Raw genomic sequence first — 17,875 nt, 5'->3', positions numbered from 1 at the left:
GCGGACAACACATTGGGCTGAGATAGATACCGAACAGATAAACAACTGGGTATGTAGCAGATGGTCATGGGTGCTGTAGAGAGGGATCAGGCAACTCAAGGCGGGGCATGGGGCGTGTTGCTATTTTGTACAGGGTGTTTGGGAAGGCATCCTGAGAAAGAGGACGTTTGAGTGCAGACAGAAAGGGGGTGAGGGAGTAAGAAATGGCATCTGCACGAAGATCACGCCGAACCGGGGGGACAGCAAGTGCAAAGACCCTGGGGCAGGGAGTGTGGCTCCGTGTTCAGGACTGAAGGGTGCCGAGGGCTGCGGTGGAATGACCAAGAGGGAGAGGAGGCAGGGGCTAGGGGGACAAGGAGCGAGGAGGAGACGAGCCCGGGGACAGGGGGCTTGACCACTAAGGCCTTGCTCGCCGAGGACCCTCACTTTACCTTTAAGTGACGTGGGAAGCCATCGGTACAGGAATTTCCATCTGCAGCCCACCATTTTATCTGGACTTTGCCCCTGTGTCCGGTAGCTACACCTTCCCCAGGACCCTGACCGCCACCTGCGGTCCTCTGTCACGTTTGTATTCGGACTTTGGGTCGTCATTTCCCGCGCAGTCACGTGCTGAGCGCAAAATTGTCAAAACAGAATTTGTACGTGAGTGGATGTTTCTAGAAAGGTGTAGGAGCGGGAAGAGGAGGAGGCTGATGATACTACCAGAGCAGCTGGGTGGCGGGAGGGCCGGAGGCGGTAGCGGGGGGAGGGTGGGGGTGCCCTAAGAAAGCAGAAAGGCAGAGCGGGGGGAATGCCTACGAGCCCGACTTGGGCCAAGGTCTTACCATGACCTTGAAGGGCCAGCCTGACAAAATCGGACAGAAGGCTGTGCTGGAAGGGGCTTATCACACCGAGCCGGGTCGGTAACAACGGGGGTAAGGAAGAGAAGAAGGAAGGAAGGCTCCAGAGGGAAGAAGGGTCTAGACAGGAGCCTGCAGACGTGCGGCTTTCTGCCAGCGGAGGTAACAGCGTTATCAACGATGCCGTCTAGCCCGGATGTCATGGGTCTGGGTGCCACCTGCCACCTTTCCCCTGATTGCTGGGACATCCTGCCATAACCGCACTGGGCGTCTTAGGTCGTGTGGGAGATGAGCGGGGAGGTAAGTTTCCTCCCTTCACTTGCTCACAGTGTCTCTGGGCACAGACAGTGGGGAGTCCTGCTTCCATCAGTGATGACCGTGCATTAGGATTCAGTTGCACAGAGACTCACGGCGTGTTAAACAGCAGGAGCAGCTGTCTTCCACACGCCCAAACATACACACTCACCACTGCACACACAACGTGGTGCACCCACCGGCCGCTTGTACGAATATTGACAAAGACGAAGTGCTTTGCCTTGAAGTCTCACTGAGTGAATTTAAAACCAATGTTAAGGGGCGCCTGGGTGGCTCAGTCGGTTGAGCGTCCCACTTTAGCTCAGGCCATGATCTTGGGGTTCGTGAGTTCGAGCTCCCCGTCGGGCTCTGTGCTGATGGCTCAGAACCTGGAGCCTGCTTCAGATGCTGTGTCTCCCCCCCTCTCTGACCCTCCCACACTTTGCACTCTGTCTCTCTCTCTCTCTCAAAAATAAACATTAAAAAAAGATTTAAAAAATAAAATAAAAATAAAACCAATATCAGGGGCACCTGGGTGGCCCAGCTGGTTAAGCTTCAGACTTCAGCTCAGGTCATGATCTAGTGGGTTGTGAGTTCGAGCCCCGCATCAGGCTCTGTGCTGACAGCTCAGAGTCTGGAGCCTGCTTCAGATTCTGTGTCTCCCTCTCTCTGCCCCTCCCCTGCTCACACTCTGTCTCTGTCTCTGTCTCTGTCTCTGTGTCTCTCCCTCAAAGATAAATAAACATGAAAAAAAAAACCCCAATATTAAATAAGGGCACCTGGGTGGCTCAGTTGGTTGAGCTCTTGATGTGGGCTCAGGTCATGATTTCATGGTTCATGCAGCCAAGCCCCGTGTCAGGCTCCCTGCTGTTAGCTTGGGATTCCCAATCTCTCTCCCTGTCCCCTACTTGCACGCATGCTGTCTTTCTCTCTCTGAAAATTAATAAACAAGCTTGAGAAAACCAATATGAAACAAAATATTCATCATTTGGATGAATACCTCATTTTAATAGTTTAATTGGCTTTAGAAGAGATACTCCATTTAGAAATTTGTAGTGGGTGAAATACTTAGGATTCTGATGAGTACTTTCTTAAATTTTTTTTTTTTTTTCAACGTTTATTTATTTTTGGGACAGAGAGAGACAGAGCATGAACGGGGGAGGGGCAGCGAGAGAGGGAGACACAGAATCGGAAACAGGCTCCAGGCTCTGAGCCATCAGCCCAGAGCCCGACGCGGGGCTCGAACTCACGGACCGCGAGATCGTGACCTGGCTGAAGTCGGACGCTTAACCGACTGCGCCACCCAGGCGCCCCTGATGAGTACTTTCTTAATTTAAAATATTTGAAGCAGAGTTATGGGAATAAGGTGAGGTGAGTTAAACACAGTGAACTAGAATAGCAAATTTTGTTTTTTATGGGGAAGAGATCATACACTTTGCCTTTGGGTAAGGGTTGCTTTCTCAATCACCAGCTTCATCCCGAGGCTTCCTTCTCTATGCTTTTTCACTTTGCATATTCGGTTCCATTCTCAGATGACAGCATCCCAGCCCATGCCATGTTCCGTCCCTTGCCCACCATGTTTCATCATAGGCCTTATTTCTGCTTTGCATATTATATATCTGTGTATTTATTTATTTTCTGCCTCCCTATTATGAATGGGAGCCTCATAGGAGCAGGTGTTTTGTTTAACTGCCATGGTTCTGGTATACTGTGGTGTTTGAATTTTGAATTGATGAATATATAATGATGCATGTCTTGTGTATATATTCTTTTGATTTACATGCTATTCATGTATTTTTTTCTGTTGGTCTCTGTGAATGCAATTTGAATTATTCCGATGGCTGATGCGTATTGAAGGTAAAAAAGTGCTAAAAGTAAGTGCTTCCTACCTCAGTTTGGAAAGTGTTTGGGGGACAGACGTGCCCTCATATACAATTACAAAGAGCCTCAGGACCTGTTGTGTGATCCCCTTTAGTGAGAGTATAGGGAGGGAAGAGAAGTTTGCTACCGATTTCTTTGGAGAAAGATGTTGCCAAGTGGACAGGATTAGAGGGGTTTATCTCCTTTACATCAAGCCTGGTGAACCACAGGAAGAACTTGGGACTGGGTTCAAGGCCAGTTCAGGCCTGGGGACCAAGCACTCTGAGGCAGCAGGCGGCCATCGTGGTCTCTGGCCTGCACTGCCCAAGCTTGCTGGGCAAGGGATAGGAGAGAATTTTCCATAGAACACACCTGAACTATGTGGGACAGCATCAGGTCGGGGCCTCTTCAATGCGGTTTGCTTGAGGTAGGGCCAGAACAGCAAGGGGTGGGAGGTGGTGTGGACTCAGAAGGTTGTGGAAGCAGTCGTGAGTGATCACTCAGTGGAGAGAGGCATTGCCCGCCCCCCACTCCCGCTGGGGTCCCCAGTGACAGGACTTCCCCAAGAGTCCCATGGGAGAAATGGTGAGCTTAATCACCTGCCAGACCCGTAGGGCTCAGATCCACACAGCCAACGAACAGCCCGTCCTCCTGCCTTCTCCTGGCTCCACAGCTGTCACCTCCTGGAAGGTGGGCGGCATCTGACAATGGGTCTTACTTAGCGTGGGGTGGTGATGGCAACAGAAAGAGGAAGGTGACCTTTGAGTGAAGACAGAAGGTTGAAATCTTATCTAATGATTTTGCCTGGAACTTATCCCAATGAGAGAATTGAAATTCTGTTTTGTAACTTAAAATGACTTTAGGGACTGTCATTATAGAAAAGTGAACAGAAAAATCATAGGATTTACCCAAATCCCCATCCCAAGGCAGTAAAAGATTAGTGCATGAAACACTTCTCCTACTATCCTTTCAAAAGACGTGCCTTGGTATGTCACTAATCAGGCTATGAAAAACTTACCCGTTACATCGTTTTCCAATATTTCTGTAGACACTTTGGAAATAAATTTGCCGGGGCATCTGGGTGACTCAGTTGGGTGTCCGATTGCAGCTCAGGTCATGATTTTGCACAGTCTGTGATCTCGAGTCCCACATGGGGCTCTGTGCTGACAGCTCAGAGCCTGGAGCCTGCTTCGGATTCTGTGTCTCCCTCTCTCTCTGCCCCTCCCTTGCTTGCTCTCTGTCTATGTCTCTCTCAAGATAAATAAACATTAGAAAAAATACATTTGCCATGCATATTAGAGCAATGTTGTAGATAGTGTTGTAGGCTGACCCAACAGTCACTTGCAAATCCCTATTCTTCTTCTAGAACCTTCTATTGTAGAGGCTTGGTTTTGCCCGCCTTCCTTGCAGCTAGGGATGGCCAATGAGAAGCAGAAGTCTGTGGGAACATTCTTGTTTTTCTGATAAAAGAGGTAAAACTGTTTTCTTCCCTTTCTCCCTTTCTCCCTTCCTCCTACCTTGAATATGGAAGTATTAGAACTGGATGAGCCATTCTATGACGAAGAAGGAAAGTCCCAAAACATCACTGGAATGCTAGTCTTGAGATTGGTGAACAATGGCATTCCTCTAGACTTCCTGACCCATGAGAAAAACAAACCATTATCAGTTTAGCTACTGCTAGTCGGGGAATCAGTTACTTGCAGCCCAAAGCATTTTGAACAGACCGCAAAACAAAACAAAACAAAGCCTGATTGGTGTTAGGAGTGAAGTTGCTATTTCCCTATATGCAGCCCGTTCATTCATCTCAAACATCTTAGCAACAGTCATGGACTAGTATTCTGTACCAGGCCCTTGGGGTACCAAGAGGAGTGCAATGGGGATCCCACTGCACTGAATAAAAATGAGTCATAGTTACTAAAAAACATGATATGTGCTATAATACCAACAGTGAATATGCAGCGTACACATTATGCAGAAAGAAGGAGCCCGGAAGAGACGGGGGAAGCTGGGACCAGTAGTCAATCTTGGAGGACGACTTAGAGATTTATCAGATGGAAAGTGATGGGAAGGGGACTGCAAGTAGGTGAGGACAGTGCAGGCAGGGGGCAGCAAGGCCACGTGAAGTGATTGTATTCTGTGAATAGTATAGTTTAATAGTAATAGGGCTCAGGCTCATGGAGTTGGCTCGCCCACTAACAGCTGTGCAGCTACAAGTAAGGCGTGTGGTTCCATTTTCCTTGCCTGGAAATTAAGGGTTTATGTACTTTGTAGGGTTTGGGGGGAAGATCCAATGAGCTAAGTCACATAAGGATTTTAGTAGGTGTTTGGCACATAGTAAGTATTCCATAACGTTTACATGTTACTATCAGCTGGTCATGGAGACAGACAGTGGGACGGCCTCAGAGGAATTTGAGAAGGTTGACCAGGGCTCCGTTGTGATGGGCCTTATCCATGCAGGATAACTTGAACTTGATCCTACAGTCACCAGGAAATTCTTGCAGGTTCTGGAGCATAGAGGTCAACCAACAATGGCCTCCTCGTTGTCAAATCCTACGGGCACTTTATCCACGTGATTGATACTGTTCTTGAAGGTTTTCATCTCACAGATAGCATTTTTTTTCTTGGTTTTGTTCCTATTTTAAGTTTGCCTCCATCCAAGTCATCCTCAGTCTTTCTAGAATGCAAATTAGATCACCTAACCTGATTCAAATCCGAAAGTGGCTCCCATTCCCCTCATGTAACTGCAGATATAGTGTGAGGATTTCATGATATCCCTGCAGGTGCTCTCGGATCACATTTCTGTGCCTTTGCGTGAATCCTCCCCTCGGATTCCATCATAGGAAGCTACTTGGGATGCCTTATTGCTGTTTTTTTGACTCCATGATTTTAGAGGTCCTATTTCTTCTCCCTGAGAGATTTTTTCCTTTTTCTGTTTGGCTTAAGGTTTTACTCATTTTTCCAGGACTTTACATATCCACAATATTCTCATCTTTTTATTTTCAAGCCAAACAGCCTTACGCTGACTCATCAAACAAAGGGACAATGATTTGTCACTCTTCGGTCTTTACATAACTGGTGCACATTCTCCAGAAGGGACTAATTTCTTGTTTCCCTCTGATCAAAGACATGCTATCAGGCACATTCCATTTCATAAAACCACAGAGTGTTGTTTCAGGGGAAATTAGCTCAGCCTTGAGCTACGTTTCCACACTGCAGTTGACTTGGTGAGACGGAATAAAGCCCGGTTACTATTTCAGAATTTCTTACATTGGATTGGACTGGTGGTTTGGTTGTTACCCTGGAGAGGGTTTTCAATTACTAAGATGAGTCATCTTAGGGACTGGAAGGAACTGGAGAATTTTTATCATCCAGGAGTGATGGGGAATCTAGGGTCCAAGCCCTGCCGTCCTCTGTCATCCAGGGAAAGGGAAAGAAATAAGTACCAGGACAAATTAAAACAGGGCTCGTGAGAGAGAACAACATTGTTTTCTGCTTCTGTCCTGCTGAATCTGGCTTGTGCAATAAAATAATTTTATTTGTTCGTCTCTACAACTAAAATAGGCTGAAAGGATGGTCCCAGGACTCCCCCCCCCCTTTTTTTTTTTTATTGTGTCTGGACTCATTCTAAAAGAAGAGACTATGGTTTTGGCTTTTGCTGTTCTGAATTTTATAATATACTCCTACAGAATGAGTTAGGGCTCAGCTAGACATTTACTGGAATGCATCATTTTTACAAATTTCTTTCTCATCTTAAATAGTGGTGAAAGTTCATGAACAAAGATATTTATTGGTCTGTGCACTTCCGAAAAATTAAAATGCCCTTGTATTTATCAGTAGGGTTGAGTAGCCTAAGATATTTCTTCTCAATGGAAAATTCGGCAATTATTAGCAATACAATTATTACAGTGATAAAAATTGGAAAAACACTGTGTACCCATAGTATTACTGTAATCATATAAAAAGCCCTTAAATTAATGGCCATAAAAATGTTGTTTGTATTGGGGTGTTAGAATTATGTATAATGTTTGAGCTTTTATCTACTTTTCTGTATTTTCCAGATATTTATTTATTCCTTTTCCTCCCTTTCTTTCTCCCCTCATTTCCTTTATGTAATTCCTTCTTCCCTTCCTTCCTTCCTTCCTTTCTCCCTTCCTTCCTTCCTTCCTTCCTTCCTTCTTCTGTTTTTCCTTCCTTCTTCTGTTTTTCCTTCCTTCCTTCCTTCCTTCCTTCCTTCCTTCCTTCCTTCCTTCTGTCCTTTCTTCCTTCTTCTGTTTTTCCTTCCTTCCTCCCTTCTTCTGTTTTTCCTTCCTTCCTTCCTTCCTTCCTTCCTTCCTTCCTTCCTTCCTTCTGTCCTTTCTTCCTTCTTCTGTTTTTCCTTCCTTCCTTCCTTCCTTCCTTCCTTCCTTCCTTCCCTCCCTCAATACTTCCTTCCTTTCTTCATATTTACTGCACACCTATTCTGTGTGAGGACCTCTTTTAGGTTCTGGGAAGCTATCAGCAAACAGAACAGACCTCAGTTCCAACTTTGGTTTTGTGGCCAGTTGGGGCATGGGTTAGAGAGGAGAGAGATAGAGGGGAGGCAACAAGGAGGAAGGGATGACCCCAAATCCAGGTCAGAGACGATGGATGCATGGGCTACAAGCGTTGCTCTGCCCCCCTTCCTTCTCATATAACCTCCTTCTGGATAACTTCCTTCTCCTGTGTTTCATTCAGGCCTCTTCTCACATGTCATTTAGAAAGTTCTACGACCATCTTAGCTCTTTTCCTCTCTTATCTTGTCATGCCCCAACTCCCTCCCCCCACCTTTAAATAGTACTTACCCCTACTTGGCTGCCGCCACAGGAGGCATTCATATATCCTTTGTCTATTTATTAATCGGCTTCCTTCCCTAGAATGCAAGCATGAGATGTTGACTTTGTTTTGTTCGTTGTTTATTCCCGTCATTTAGAAATGTGTCCATCTAGCACAGAGGAGGGGTTTAACAAATATTATCTGAATGATTAAACAAATGATTTCTAAGTCTATATCCTTAGCTTTGACATCTTGTTTGAGTTCCAGATTTATATTTCCCATGCAGACTAACGCTTTAGAGTGTATCCTGAATATACTTCGAACTCCAGATGTTCGAAGATACTTACGGTCAGCCCCCTTTCCCAGCCAGATCTGCTTCACTTCTTGTGAAATCCCCTCCACTAGGGGCCTTTCTTTTCCTCAAGGCTTTAACTCTGTACCACATCACGTTTGCCTGTCTCCCTAGGAGAGAGCATAAGGAAAGCAGGTAGACCCGGGGGTTATCAAAGGACTTATGCGTGGAGGATTTATCCTGGGGGATCGTGCTCACCGGCTCAGTGAGATTTTCTCCTTGGTGATATTCTAATGCATTTGCATGTACAGTGTTGCCTGATTGGGAAAGCGAACGTTCATCCATTAGGGTTTTCTGGCCTCTTCTCTGATTGACTGCGCGTACTTGCTCCAAGTAGGGGAAGAGCTGCATGATTTACAGACTTTCCTTTTTAAAATGTTTATTTATTTTGAGAGAGAGAGAGAGAGAGAGAGGGAGAGAGCGAGCATGAGAGGCAGAGAGAGAATCCCAAGCAGGCTGTGCACTCTCAACAGAGAGCCTGATGCGGGGCTCTGCCCCACCAATGGTGAGGTCATGACCAGAGCCAATATCAAGAGTCCCAGCCTTAACAGGCTGAGCTACCAGGCACCCCAGCCTTTCCTTTTTAAATGTGGTTAGAAGGAAGGGATGGAATATTCTGTATGGGTACTCTATTATTGCTGATAACTAGTTCTGAGTAATATTTTTTTGTGCAAGAGGGGGAAAAGTGATAACTGAAAAACAGTCATTAATATCATTTTTTTTTTTTTGCGCCAAGACTAAAATTTAATTCTATTCCTGGTATTAAACAAGGAGCACACAAGTTTACTTCCTCAGGACATAGCCTTTGAATTGTCGCAATAGATGTTGCCTCCCCCCCTCCCCCCGCCCCTGATGTGTCTCATCCTTACCTCTGAGAAATAAGCCAGAGGAAAATAATGGTACGTTCTGAAGCTTCGTCAAGCGAGCACGCTTTCAAATTACAAGGCAACATTAGTTACTCTTGGGTGATTCCATCAACTCTTTAAAAAAAATTTTTTTTTTAATGTTTATTTATTTTTGACACAGAGAGAGACAGAGCGTGGTGGGGGAAGGGAAGAGAGAGAGGGAGACACAGAATCGGAAGCAGGCTCCAGGCTCCGAGCTGTCAGCACAGAGCCCGTTGCGGGGCTCGAACCCACAGGCTGTGAGATCATGACCTGAGCCGACGTTGGACGCTTAGCCGACTGAGCCACCCAGGCGCCCCTCCATCGACTCTTAAGGCCTGTTTCTGATATCAAGGAGCTTGCAGGCGTCATGGGAAAACAGGCTACCAATCATAAAATATGGCCAAAATAAGTTACCTATATTTCAACACGGCATAGGATATGTTCATGTATATCGTCATCTATTACTTTCTATTCCTTTCTTACTGCTCCTTCCTCCAGCAGACTGAATCACTGATCCTACTTTTGTGCCTTAAAAACAATCACGAAACCGCGAAAGGCTCTTCTTTCTGCAGCCACCACGGCGGTAGCTTGCGCCTGCGAGGCCACCAGAAGTCTTATTTGGAGACGCTGCCAGAGATGAAAAGTCATTAAAGGCGACGGAGGCGTAGGCCCCCAGGAATGTCTAGTTCCGCCTCTCCCGAGCCTGTTGAACCCCGCCGGGGAAAACACACGCGCCTTCTCCGCGAGGGCTCCGCGCGGTCTATTAAGTGTTTCAAGTCCTCGGGCCTTGGCGCCTCGGCCGACGCGGGCGGCGGGGCGGGGCCTGCGCGCGGCGGGGCGGGGCCTGCGGGCAGGGCGGGGCGCCCACGCGGCTAACGGTCCAGGCGGGCGGGCGCGTGCCCGCGGGCGGCGCCTCCTGGGGCCCCGCCGGCCGGGAGCGCGCCGCCGCCGCCGCCGCCGCCGCCGCCGGCCCCGCCCCGCCCCGCCCCGCCCCGCCTCCGCGGCCGCCGCTTCCTCTCGCGTTTCCAGCTCGGCTCGTGCCGCCGCTCCCCGGGCTGCGGCTGAGCCGGGCCGGGGCGGCGCCCGCCTGCGCCATGAGGATCCCGCGCTCGGTGCCCGCCCCGGGCCTCTCGGGGCGGCGGGGGCGGCCGTGAGCGGGCGCGGCGCGCTGGGGCGGACGCGGGCCCGCGCTCGGCCGGGACGCTCGCGATGGGGGACAGGTAACCCCGCCCGGGCCCAGGGCCGCGAGGCTCCCCGCCCCCCGAGACCCCTCGCGGGAGGGCCCCCACGTGGCCCCCACTGAAGGTCCCTTTGCCTTTTGCACAGGTGGCTCCGGGTGACCGTCCTCCCCGGCTGCGTGGGCTGCAGGACCGTGGCCGTCCGGGCGTCCTGGACCGTGCGCGACATCAAGGAGCGCATCTTGGCCGAGACGGGCTTCCCGGTGTCGGAGCAGCGGCTGTGGCTCGGCGACAGGGAGGTACGGCGCGCCGGTCCCCTCTCCCTGTAGGACGGTGGGCCCGCCTCTGTGCTCGGGGTTGTAGCGCATCCACTTGCTAAGTCAGTGGGCTCGCTGAGAGAGAAACTGGGCGGGTTTCATTCTCGCGTCGTGGAGGGCAGAGGTGGATTTAGCGATCACCCGGGACGTGATGCTTTGTGAGTAACACGATCGAAAAGCGCGCGGGGTTTCCCCTCGTGAGTGGCAATTTTAATTGATTTGCCGGTTCAGCGTTTGTGTCACCCTGCCCCCTGCCCGCCGTTTTGTCTGAATCTTCACTTCCTGAAATTAAGGTACTTTTTCGATGGGCATTGTAGCCAGAGGGTTTTTGTGCTGGTTTACTTGTTTTGAAGTGACTTAACCATTACTCAGATCTTTCTTTTTTTTTTTTATGTTAAAAATTTTTTTTAATCTTTTATTTTTGGGAGGGAGGGAGGGAGGGAGGGAGAGAGAGAGAGAGAGAGAGAGAGAGAGAGAGAGAGAGAACGAGTGGGGGAGGGGCAGAGAGAGAGGGAGACACAGAATCCAAAGAAGGCTCCAGGCTCTGAGCTGTCAGCACAGAGCCCCCCGAGGGGCTCGAACTCATCATGAGCGGTGAGATCATGACTTGAACTGAAGTCCCCGGGTTAACCGACTGAGCCATCCAGGTGCCCCCAGATTTTTCTAATTGTGTTGTATACTTAACTGGAATAATCCTCACCTTCACCCCCCCCCCCCCCCCCCCCCCCCCAGTTTTGAATCACAGAAATTTAGGCAAAGGATCTTCAGACTATGTTATAGAAACTATTCTTCCACATTAACATTTCTGGGGTGCAAATGAATGGCTTCAATCAAAACTTTGAAAGATGGGAATGTTTCATATTGTGATCTATATATTCTTTAAGTTGTGAAAAAACTTAATTTCCTTAAAGGAGTTAAAGGGAAACATTTTACTGAAAATTAACCCATTCTTTTATCCTAATAAATACCTTCACTTTTTAGAAGATAAAAGAGCCTTTCCAGGATTTAGAAGAGGCAAAAAAAATGTTAAACAGATATACAAGGAATACTGAGCCACACAGAATGACCTTACAAGTATCGGATTTGTATCCGGTACAAACATTGGTATTTTTCAATCCCTCAATGTAATCTTGACCGTCTGTGCACCTGGGTCCACACCATGGTCTCTTGACCACTTAGACACAGGTTCACAGTTAAACTGTTCTTATGTTCCTCCACAGCTCAGCCCTTATTACGTATTTGGTAGCACGTAGACATGTGACTCGTTAGAGGACTTTGGACAGAATTGAGGAGCAAATTATGAACTTTTTAAGAAGCTTATTCTTCTATAAATATTTGTCATTCTTACCTCTTTCTCTGGGCCCACCTCTGTCTCTTAGCTTTCCTGTCTATAGTCTCCTGGTTCTGTACCCGCTTCTTTGGTTATTCCTCTGGGTCTGCTTTGCCGTCTTGTCCCCTACATGTGGTCAAACCCTAAGGCTCAGTCGTGGCTCAGTCTTGCCTCTAGAAGTGTTTTTGGAGGTGTGTGTGCAAAGCATTGGTATGGGATAGTGAATGTGGCCGTGGTGCATAGCGAGTTTCAGATTGAGTGGCTGGGTGAGGGGGTTCTGGTTAGGAAGCTTGTGCTGTCCTGAGCTAGTGAGGTTCTAGATGGTGACCGACTGTCACAGTGAAACTAGGAGGAAAGGATATACAGGAGGCTTTGGAAAGATATGATTACGGCAGTTGGTACAAATGGGTGTGCGTGTGTGCATGTGCGCAGGGTAGAGGGGTAGATGTAGAGAGGCAGAAGGTCTCGCCAGGGATGTTCACAAGCCTTGAGTCAGACCCAGAGATAATGGAATCCTAAATATGTCAGGGTAAGCAGGAAGCAAAAGCTGTTGAGGACTCCTTGTCACTCACGGGTTTGGGTCCGTTTGGGACATAGTTGGCATCAGGCACTTTCTCAGTCCTCAGTCTTTCCGGGCCATCCGCCACCTTCATTGTCCTTGTCCCTCTTTTGCCTTCCCTGGCCTGGAAGTGGAATTTCTGAGTTCTTCACTTTGCCTCCGGTCTGATGAAGAGACTGTCTCATTATAGCTGTTTCCTCTGCACCGAATGTGGTCGAGCCTCAAACCAGGAGGTGTGAAGCATGATTTGACTTTCCTGTCTTTTAATTGATCAAAAATGTCCCTTCTGTCAACTCTTGAGTCTTGAGTCTCACAACTCCTTGTGTCCTTGACAACTGAACAAAGGAAGAAGGGTCGGGAGATCCAGGTTGTAATTAATATCGTATTGTTTCCTTAGTAATTTGGAAAGAGTTGTTTCATAGTCCATGAAAATGATCATCTCTGAAGTTTTTGAGGGAGTCTGTATACTAGTCTATATACTAAGTCTGTATACTAAAGACTTAACTGGGCAACTTTTAAGATTTCATTGCCTCTGGAGAGGAGTAGGACCAATGTTACTTTGCTTGGTTGGAGCGGTGTAGGGTCTAGGAAGGAGAGAGGCCCAAGCCAAATTCCTTAATCTTGGCAGACTCCGGAGGGGAAAGCTGAGAGCCCTGCTGAGGTCAGTTATCTGTGCTGCTCGATTTCTCTTTGGGAGAATCACTTCCCTGTAGACAGGTCACTGATGACACTGCACCAAAAGCATTCGCTGTCAGACTCACATAGCCAGTTACATCCGTGTTTACGAACGCGATTCTACCCTGTCTTCTTCCTTTTCAAGGCCTCTTTAAGACCTGCAAACTTCTTCCTGCATTAAAAATTGCCTCCCTTCCTCCCTTCCTGCCTTTCTTCCTTCAGATAAACCTCAGCTGTGCTAAATTGGACTAGTAATCCTTGGTTTATGCATGGCTCTCACTTAGTAATTAAGTAGTTAATTAACTAACTATGGAATGAACAACTTTGATGACCTCATCCAACTGGAGAAGAGCACTGTTGGTAGTTTGTATTTACCTGTGTGCTCCTCTCCGCCCCAGCCCGTGTGCCTCTTTTCCCTTACCCCTTTGCATTTATTATTCTGTTGCCTTTTTTGTAGTTGTTTCAGTCGTTTTATCATAAGTGTGTATATTTATGTGTGTACACATGTATACCTAGGAACATATATGTCCATATATGTGTATGTGTGGGTCTGTAACCTAAGTCTATAACCTGAGTGATACACTGTTTACTTTTAGTTCTTTGTGAACTTTATAAGCTTATTATTCTATATGTGGTAACTTGGAATTATCTTTTTAAAGTCAGTATTATGTTATGAATATTCACCCAGAGTTATGTGCAGCTTAGTTAACCCATTTTTTCATTGCTGGATGATGTTCCGCTCTGTCAATATGTTACAGAATTGGGGTTGTTTCTAAAATAATTGTGGTTAGCAACAGTACTGCCAGGATTATTCTTATTCATATTTCCTGTGCAGGGAGTTTTTAGTTTTTACAGGCTTGCTTTAAGATTCAGTGGGAGTGTGTGTGTGTATATATATGTGTATATATATATATATATATATAGTGTATATATGTGTGTATATATATATATAGTGTATATATATATACATACGTATATATAATACTATAATATAAATTATATATAATTATTATATATAATACCATACATATAGTATTATATATATTGTATATATTATATGTATATAATATTATATATACTCTACTATAATAGTATATAATATTATATATACACTATATAATATGTAATACATGTAAATGATATGTATTTGTGTTTTAGAAATGGGGACTAGAATGATGATACACAGAAAGTAAGGAGGCCAGATGAGAGATTGTCATAAAAATCCAAGAAATACTGAGAGTCTGAGCATGAGCACTTGGAAACGGAGAAGAGCAAGTTAGGTCTGAGGGAAATTGGGGATGGACCTGGTAGCACCTGGAAGGTTAATTGGCCATGTGGTTTGCAGAGAGAGTGAGAGAGAGCAAGAGTGAGAGAGAGCGAGAGAGAGAGAGAGAGAGAGCTTCTCCCGCGTTCCCTCCGAGGTGCAGAGGCAGAAGGTGCCCCTATTAATAGAGATATGCAATAAAAGATGGCAGAGGAGGGTTTGGAAGGAAACCCAGTGAGGTCACTTTTGACGGGATGAGCTTTAGGAACCTTGGAGGATCTCCGTGTGGGATGATGGTAGACAGTTGGAAACACTGACTTTTTAATACGGTGAATGAGGTCATTCGCACCCTGCCGGGGAGTGTTAAGTTACGAAGATTCTTGCAGGTGAGCTTTTGGGTGACTTTTTGCAGGCTGTTGACCTGTGAGAGGTCACCCCATCTTAGCACTTGAGGAATGTGGGGAGAAGGTTGATCTGGCCTTGGCTTCTGAGCGGTACATTTTGGAACTGTAAAAAGGAAGATTTTGTTTACGTTGACGATCCCGATTTATCATTAAAAGTTTACGTTGTTTCAAAGCGGATATGTATCTTTATCTGTTTTGTAATTAGTTAAGGAAAAGTCCTTTCAGGTTTTAAGGAAACTTTTTGACTAAATTTCTGTTCTTTGAAATGTTCACTTCTCCACAGTAACTGATTTCCTAATAAGAAAGGTCAACAAACATTATTTCTTAAGTGAGTGAAAGGATGGAAGTAGTTTTGAGTGAACAACGTTGCTCTTCATACACACTGTTTTCTTTTCTTTTCTTTTCTTTTCTTTCAGTTATCTGACTGGATCAAGATTGGAGATCTGACTTTCAGAAACTGTCATCTTTTTGTAAACCTTCAATCAAGAGGCTTAAAAGGGGGAGGTATTGAACTGATTTTACCAGGAGCCTGTGCCATTTTTAGTTGCGTAACGGTTACGTTTTAAAAGTGCAACGAAGGTGTATTCCACGGGATGTGATGAGGCTGTATCAGGCTGGAAAACCAGGGTGGGCGGAGCTAGCGAATTTTCTATGAGAACGTGCGGGGTACAGTACCCTGCGAAGCAGAGTCCTGCCGGGGCCTGGGCCTGCTGGGTGCTGCACCCCGACGATGCAGATAAATTTGTAGTGATGATTTCGCTATTTTACGCCCAGTTTTGTTTGTGTGTTTTTCTGTGCGTCTGAGAAGTTCCTTCCCTTTCCCCGTCCTCTCTGTACTTCCCTGTCCGCTCTCCGAAGGTCACCGGGTCAGTCAATTCTAAGCATCTCTCGGTGAGGAAATGCTTAAGGGTATTTGAACTGGACAGCTATTGGGACAGTGACTGGGCCGATTTCCGCGTAATCAGAACGTCAGTTGGGTTTGAGAATATCAACCATGGCCTAGTAGCCGCCACTATCTCTGGCTTATTTCTTAGCGGCAAGAGCACCCACAAAAGACCGCCATCGACTTCGCTTGCTTTGGAGCCTGGCGACAGCCCGCCCCATGCTCTCCGTCTTTGAATGAATAATCTTTTGTGATATATGGTCTGTTTGTGAGCCTTTTTTTAAAAACCGAATTTTGTACTTTCATTAAAAAGGTGGAGATTTGATAAATGAGTCCGCTCTGCTCCGTACTGTGTCTGGCCAGGTAGACGTTCAGAGCCGAGAGCTGCAACAGCACATGTGAAGTCATAACTTGTCCAAGTTTCCTTAGGTCTTGGAACCAAACAGCACGTGGGCAACAGCCGGGGGATTTTTGTTCTAAAATCAGTTTTTAAGTGCGTTCTGTGCTTTAGGTCGGTTTGGTCAAACAACCCCACCGCTTGTTGATTTTCTCAAGGACATTTTAAGAAGATATCCGGAAGGAGGACAGATCCTTAAGGTAAGGGCGTGTGTTGTATACGTGTGTGAACTTACTTTGGCAAAAAAAAAGAGTTGGGAGTCCCGGTGGCGTTTAACTTTTGAAACGCGTTGTCTAGATTTGGACAGCTGCACTTCCTTCCCTCCGCGCCTGCTGGCTCGGCCGGGCTGTGAGTGCGGCCGTCGTAAGGACGCGAGGGTTCAGAGGCAAAGGAGCCCGCTCAGTTGCTGGGTGCTGTAGTCAAGCACAGTGGCTCTAGGAACGCTTTTTTCAATAATCTTATGTAAGTACATAATGTAATTTTACAACTTATGTGGAACATCGTGTGGGGCCGCTGCAAACCAACCGGTTGACCGAATGGACAAAATAATGCAAACCTGCATTCAGGGGCCATGAGCACATTTGACCCCTGGGTTTAGAAAGAGGTTTACTTCTTCTTTTTTTTAAATATGAAATTGATGGTCAGATTGGTTTCTGTATAACACCCAGTGCTCATCCCAAAAGATGCCCTCTTCAATGCCCATCACCCACCCTCGCCTCCCTCCCACCCCCCATCAACCCTCAGTTTGTTCTTGGTTTTTAAGAGTCTCTTATGGTTTGGCTCCCTCTCTCTCTAACCTTTTTTTTTCTTTTTTCCTTCCCCTCCCCCATGGTCTTCTGTTAAGTTTCTCAGGATCCACATAAGAGTGAAACCATATGGTATCTGTCTTTCTCTGTAGGACTTATTTCACTTAGCATCACACTCTCCAGTTCCATCCACGTTGCTACAAAATGGTTTTAGTTGTTTATTTCTATTTACAGTGTATTCTTTTAGTTTGAATACACTCACTGAAAACCAAAAACCAAAAAACCAAACAACCATAAAAGAAAGCACTAATAGAAGAACCTGCAAAAATTATTTGGTGTTTAAGCTTCATAAGAAACCTCCTCAATTAACTGTAAAAGTAGATCAACTATTATGCATTTTTCTCCCCCCTAATTTATTTTAATGTTTATTGCCTTTCATATCCTGGTCTTCATTATATGTTTTAGTTTGGATGGTAAGTTTCTAGAAAGTAAGGATTAGGTGTATTTAATTGAACTTAAGTAGTTGTTCTTGGGAAGGTGCTGGTTGCAGATTGCTCCCATCGTTAGTGATTTTAATGACGGTATGTTGGAGCAAATTAAGGTCATCTTTCAGCATAGGTTCACAGAAGGTTCACAGAACCTTCAGTGGTTCACAGAAAGTGAGCTTGGAAACTATTTTATTTCAAGATGCTAGGACAGTATGGGAAAAGTATGGATTGTCGGGGGTAGACAGAGGTGAATAGAATCCATTTAAAATTTTTTTCAAGTTTATTTATTTTTAGAGAGAGAGAGAGTGAGCAGGGGAGGGGCAGAGAGAGAGAGGGAGAGAGAGAACCACAGGCAGGCCCCGCGCTGTCAGCACAGAGCCCGACGTGGGGCTCAAACTCAAACTCACGAACTGTGAGATCATGACCTGAGCCGAAACCAAGAGTCGGACATGTAACCCACTGGGCCACCCACGTGCCCCAAAGCTAAGCGACTTTAAGTGAAGATTTCGTTGGTGGTAATGGGAGTAGGGGCTCGTCAGTTCAGAAGCAAGTGACTGGGGACTGAGGGGACACAGGGCAGGGGTTTGGGCGAGGTCTTTGTACACCTTAAA

At 46.4% G+C, this 17,875-nt stretch overlaps 1 protein-coding gene and 1 long non-coding RNA gene across 5 annotated transcripts in view; one reads left to right on the top strand and one right to left on the bottom strand.

The window, feature by feature from the left end:
• Nucleotides 1–3,521: 3,521 nt before the first annotated feature.
• Nucleotides 3,522–7,871, bottom strand: LOC125168764 (uncharacterized). The gene is made up of 3 exons (XR_007153287.1): nucleotides 7,814–7,871; nucleotides 4,511–4,628; nucleotides 3,522–3,752 (listed from the first exon to the last, which is right to left on the bottom strand). It is a non-coding gene; the product is annotated as an uncharacterized LOC125168764 (long non-coding RNA).
• Nucleotides 7,872–10,104: 2,233 nt separating this feature from the next.
• Nucleotides 10,105–17,875, top strand: part of SACS (sacsin molecular chaperone) — a 44,091-nt gene continuing 36,320 nt past the window's right edge. For 2 of the 4 annotated variants that reach the window (XR_007153267.1, XM_047863997.1), the window contains exons 1-4: nucleotides 10,105–10,243; nucleotides 10,350–10,500; nucleotides 15,167–15,254; nucleotides 16,145–16,230. Coding sequence is in view for 2 of the 4 variants with exons in the window: in XM_047863997.1 (XP_047719953.1) it covers nucleotides 10,233–10,243; nucleotides 10,350–10,500; nucleotides 15,167–15,254; nucleotides 16,145–16,230 (336 nt within the window). In the remaining 2 variants the exon portion in view is untranslated. Of the gene's footprint in view, nucleotides 10,244–10,349; nucleotides 10,501–15,166; nucleotides 15,255–16,144; nucleotides 16,231–17,875 lie in introns of those variants that run through there. The other 2 variants (XM_047864007.1, XM_047864012.1) reach the window with 2 other exon arrangements.

The sequence above is a fragment of the Prionailurus viverrinus genome, chromosome A1 (genome assembly GCF_022837055.1).
Source record: "Prionailurus viverrinus isolate Anna chromosome A1, UM_Priviv_1.0, whole genome shotgun sequence".
Lineage (NCBI taxonomy): Eukaryota > Metazoa > Chordata > Mammalia > Carnivora > Felidae > Prionailurus > Prionailurus viverrinus.
This window is presented reverse-complemented; position numbering and strand designations above follow the sequence as displayed.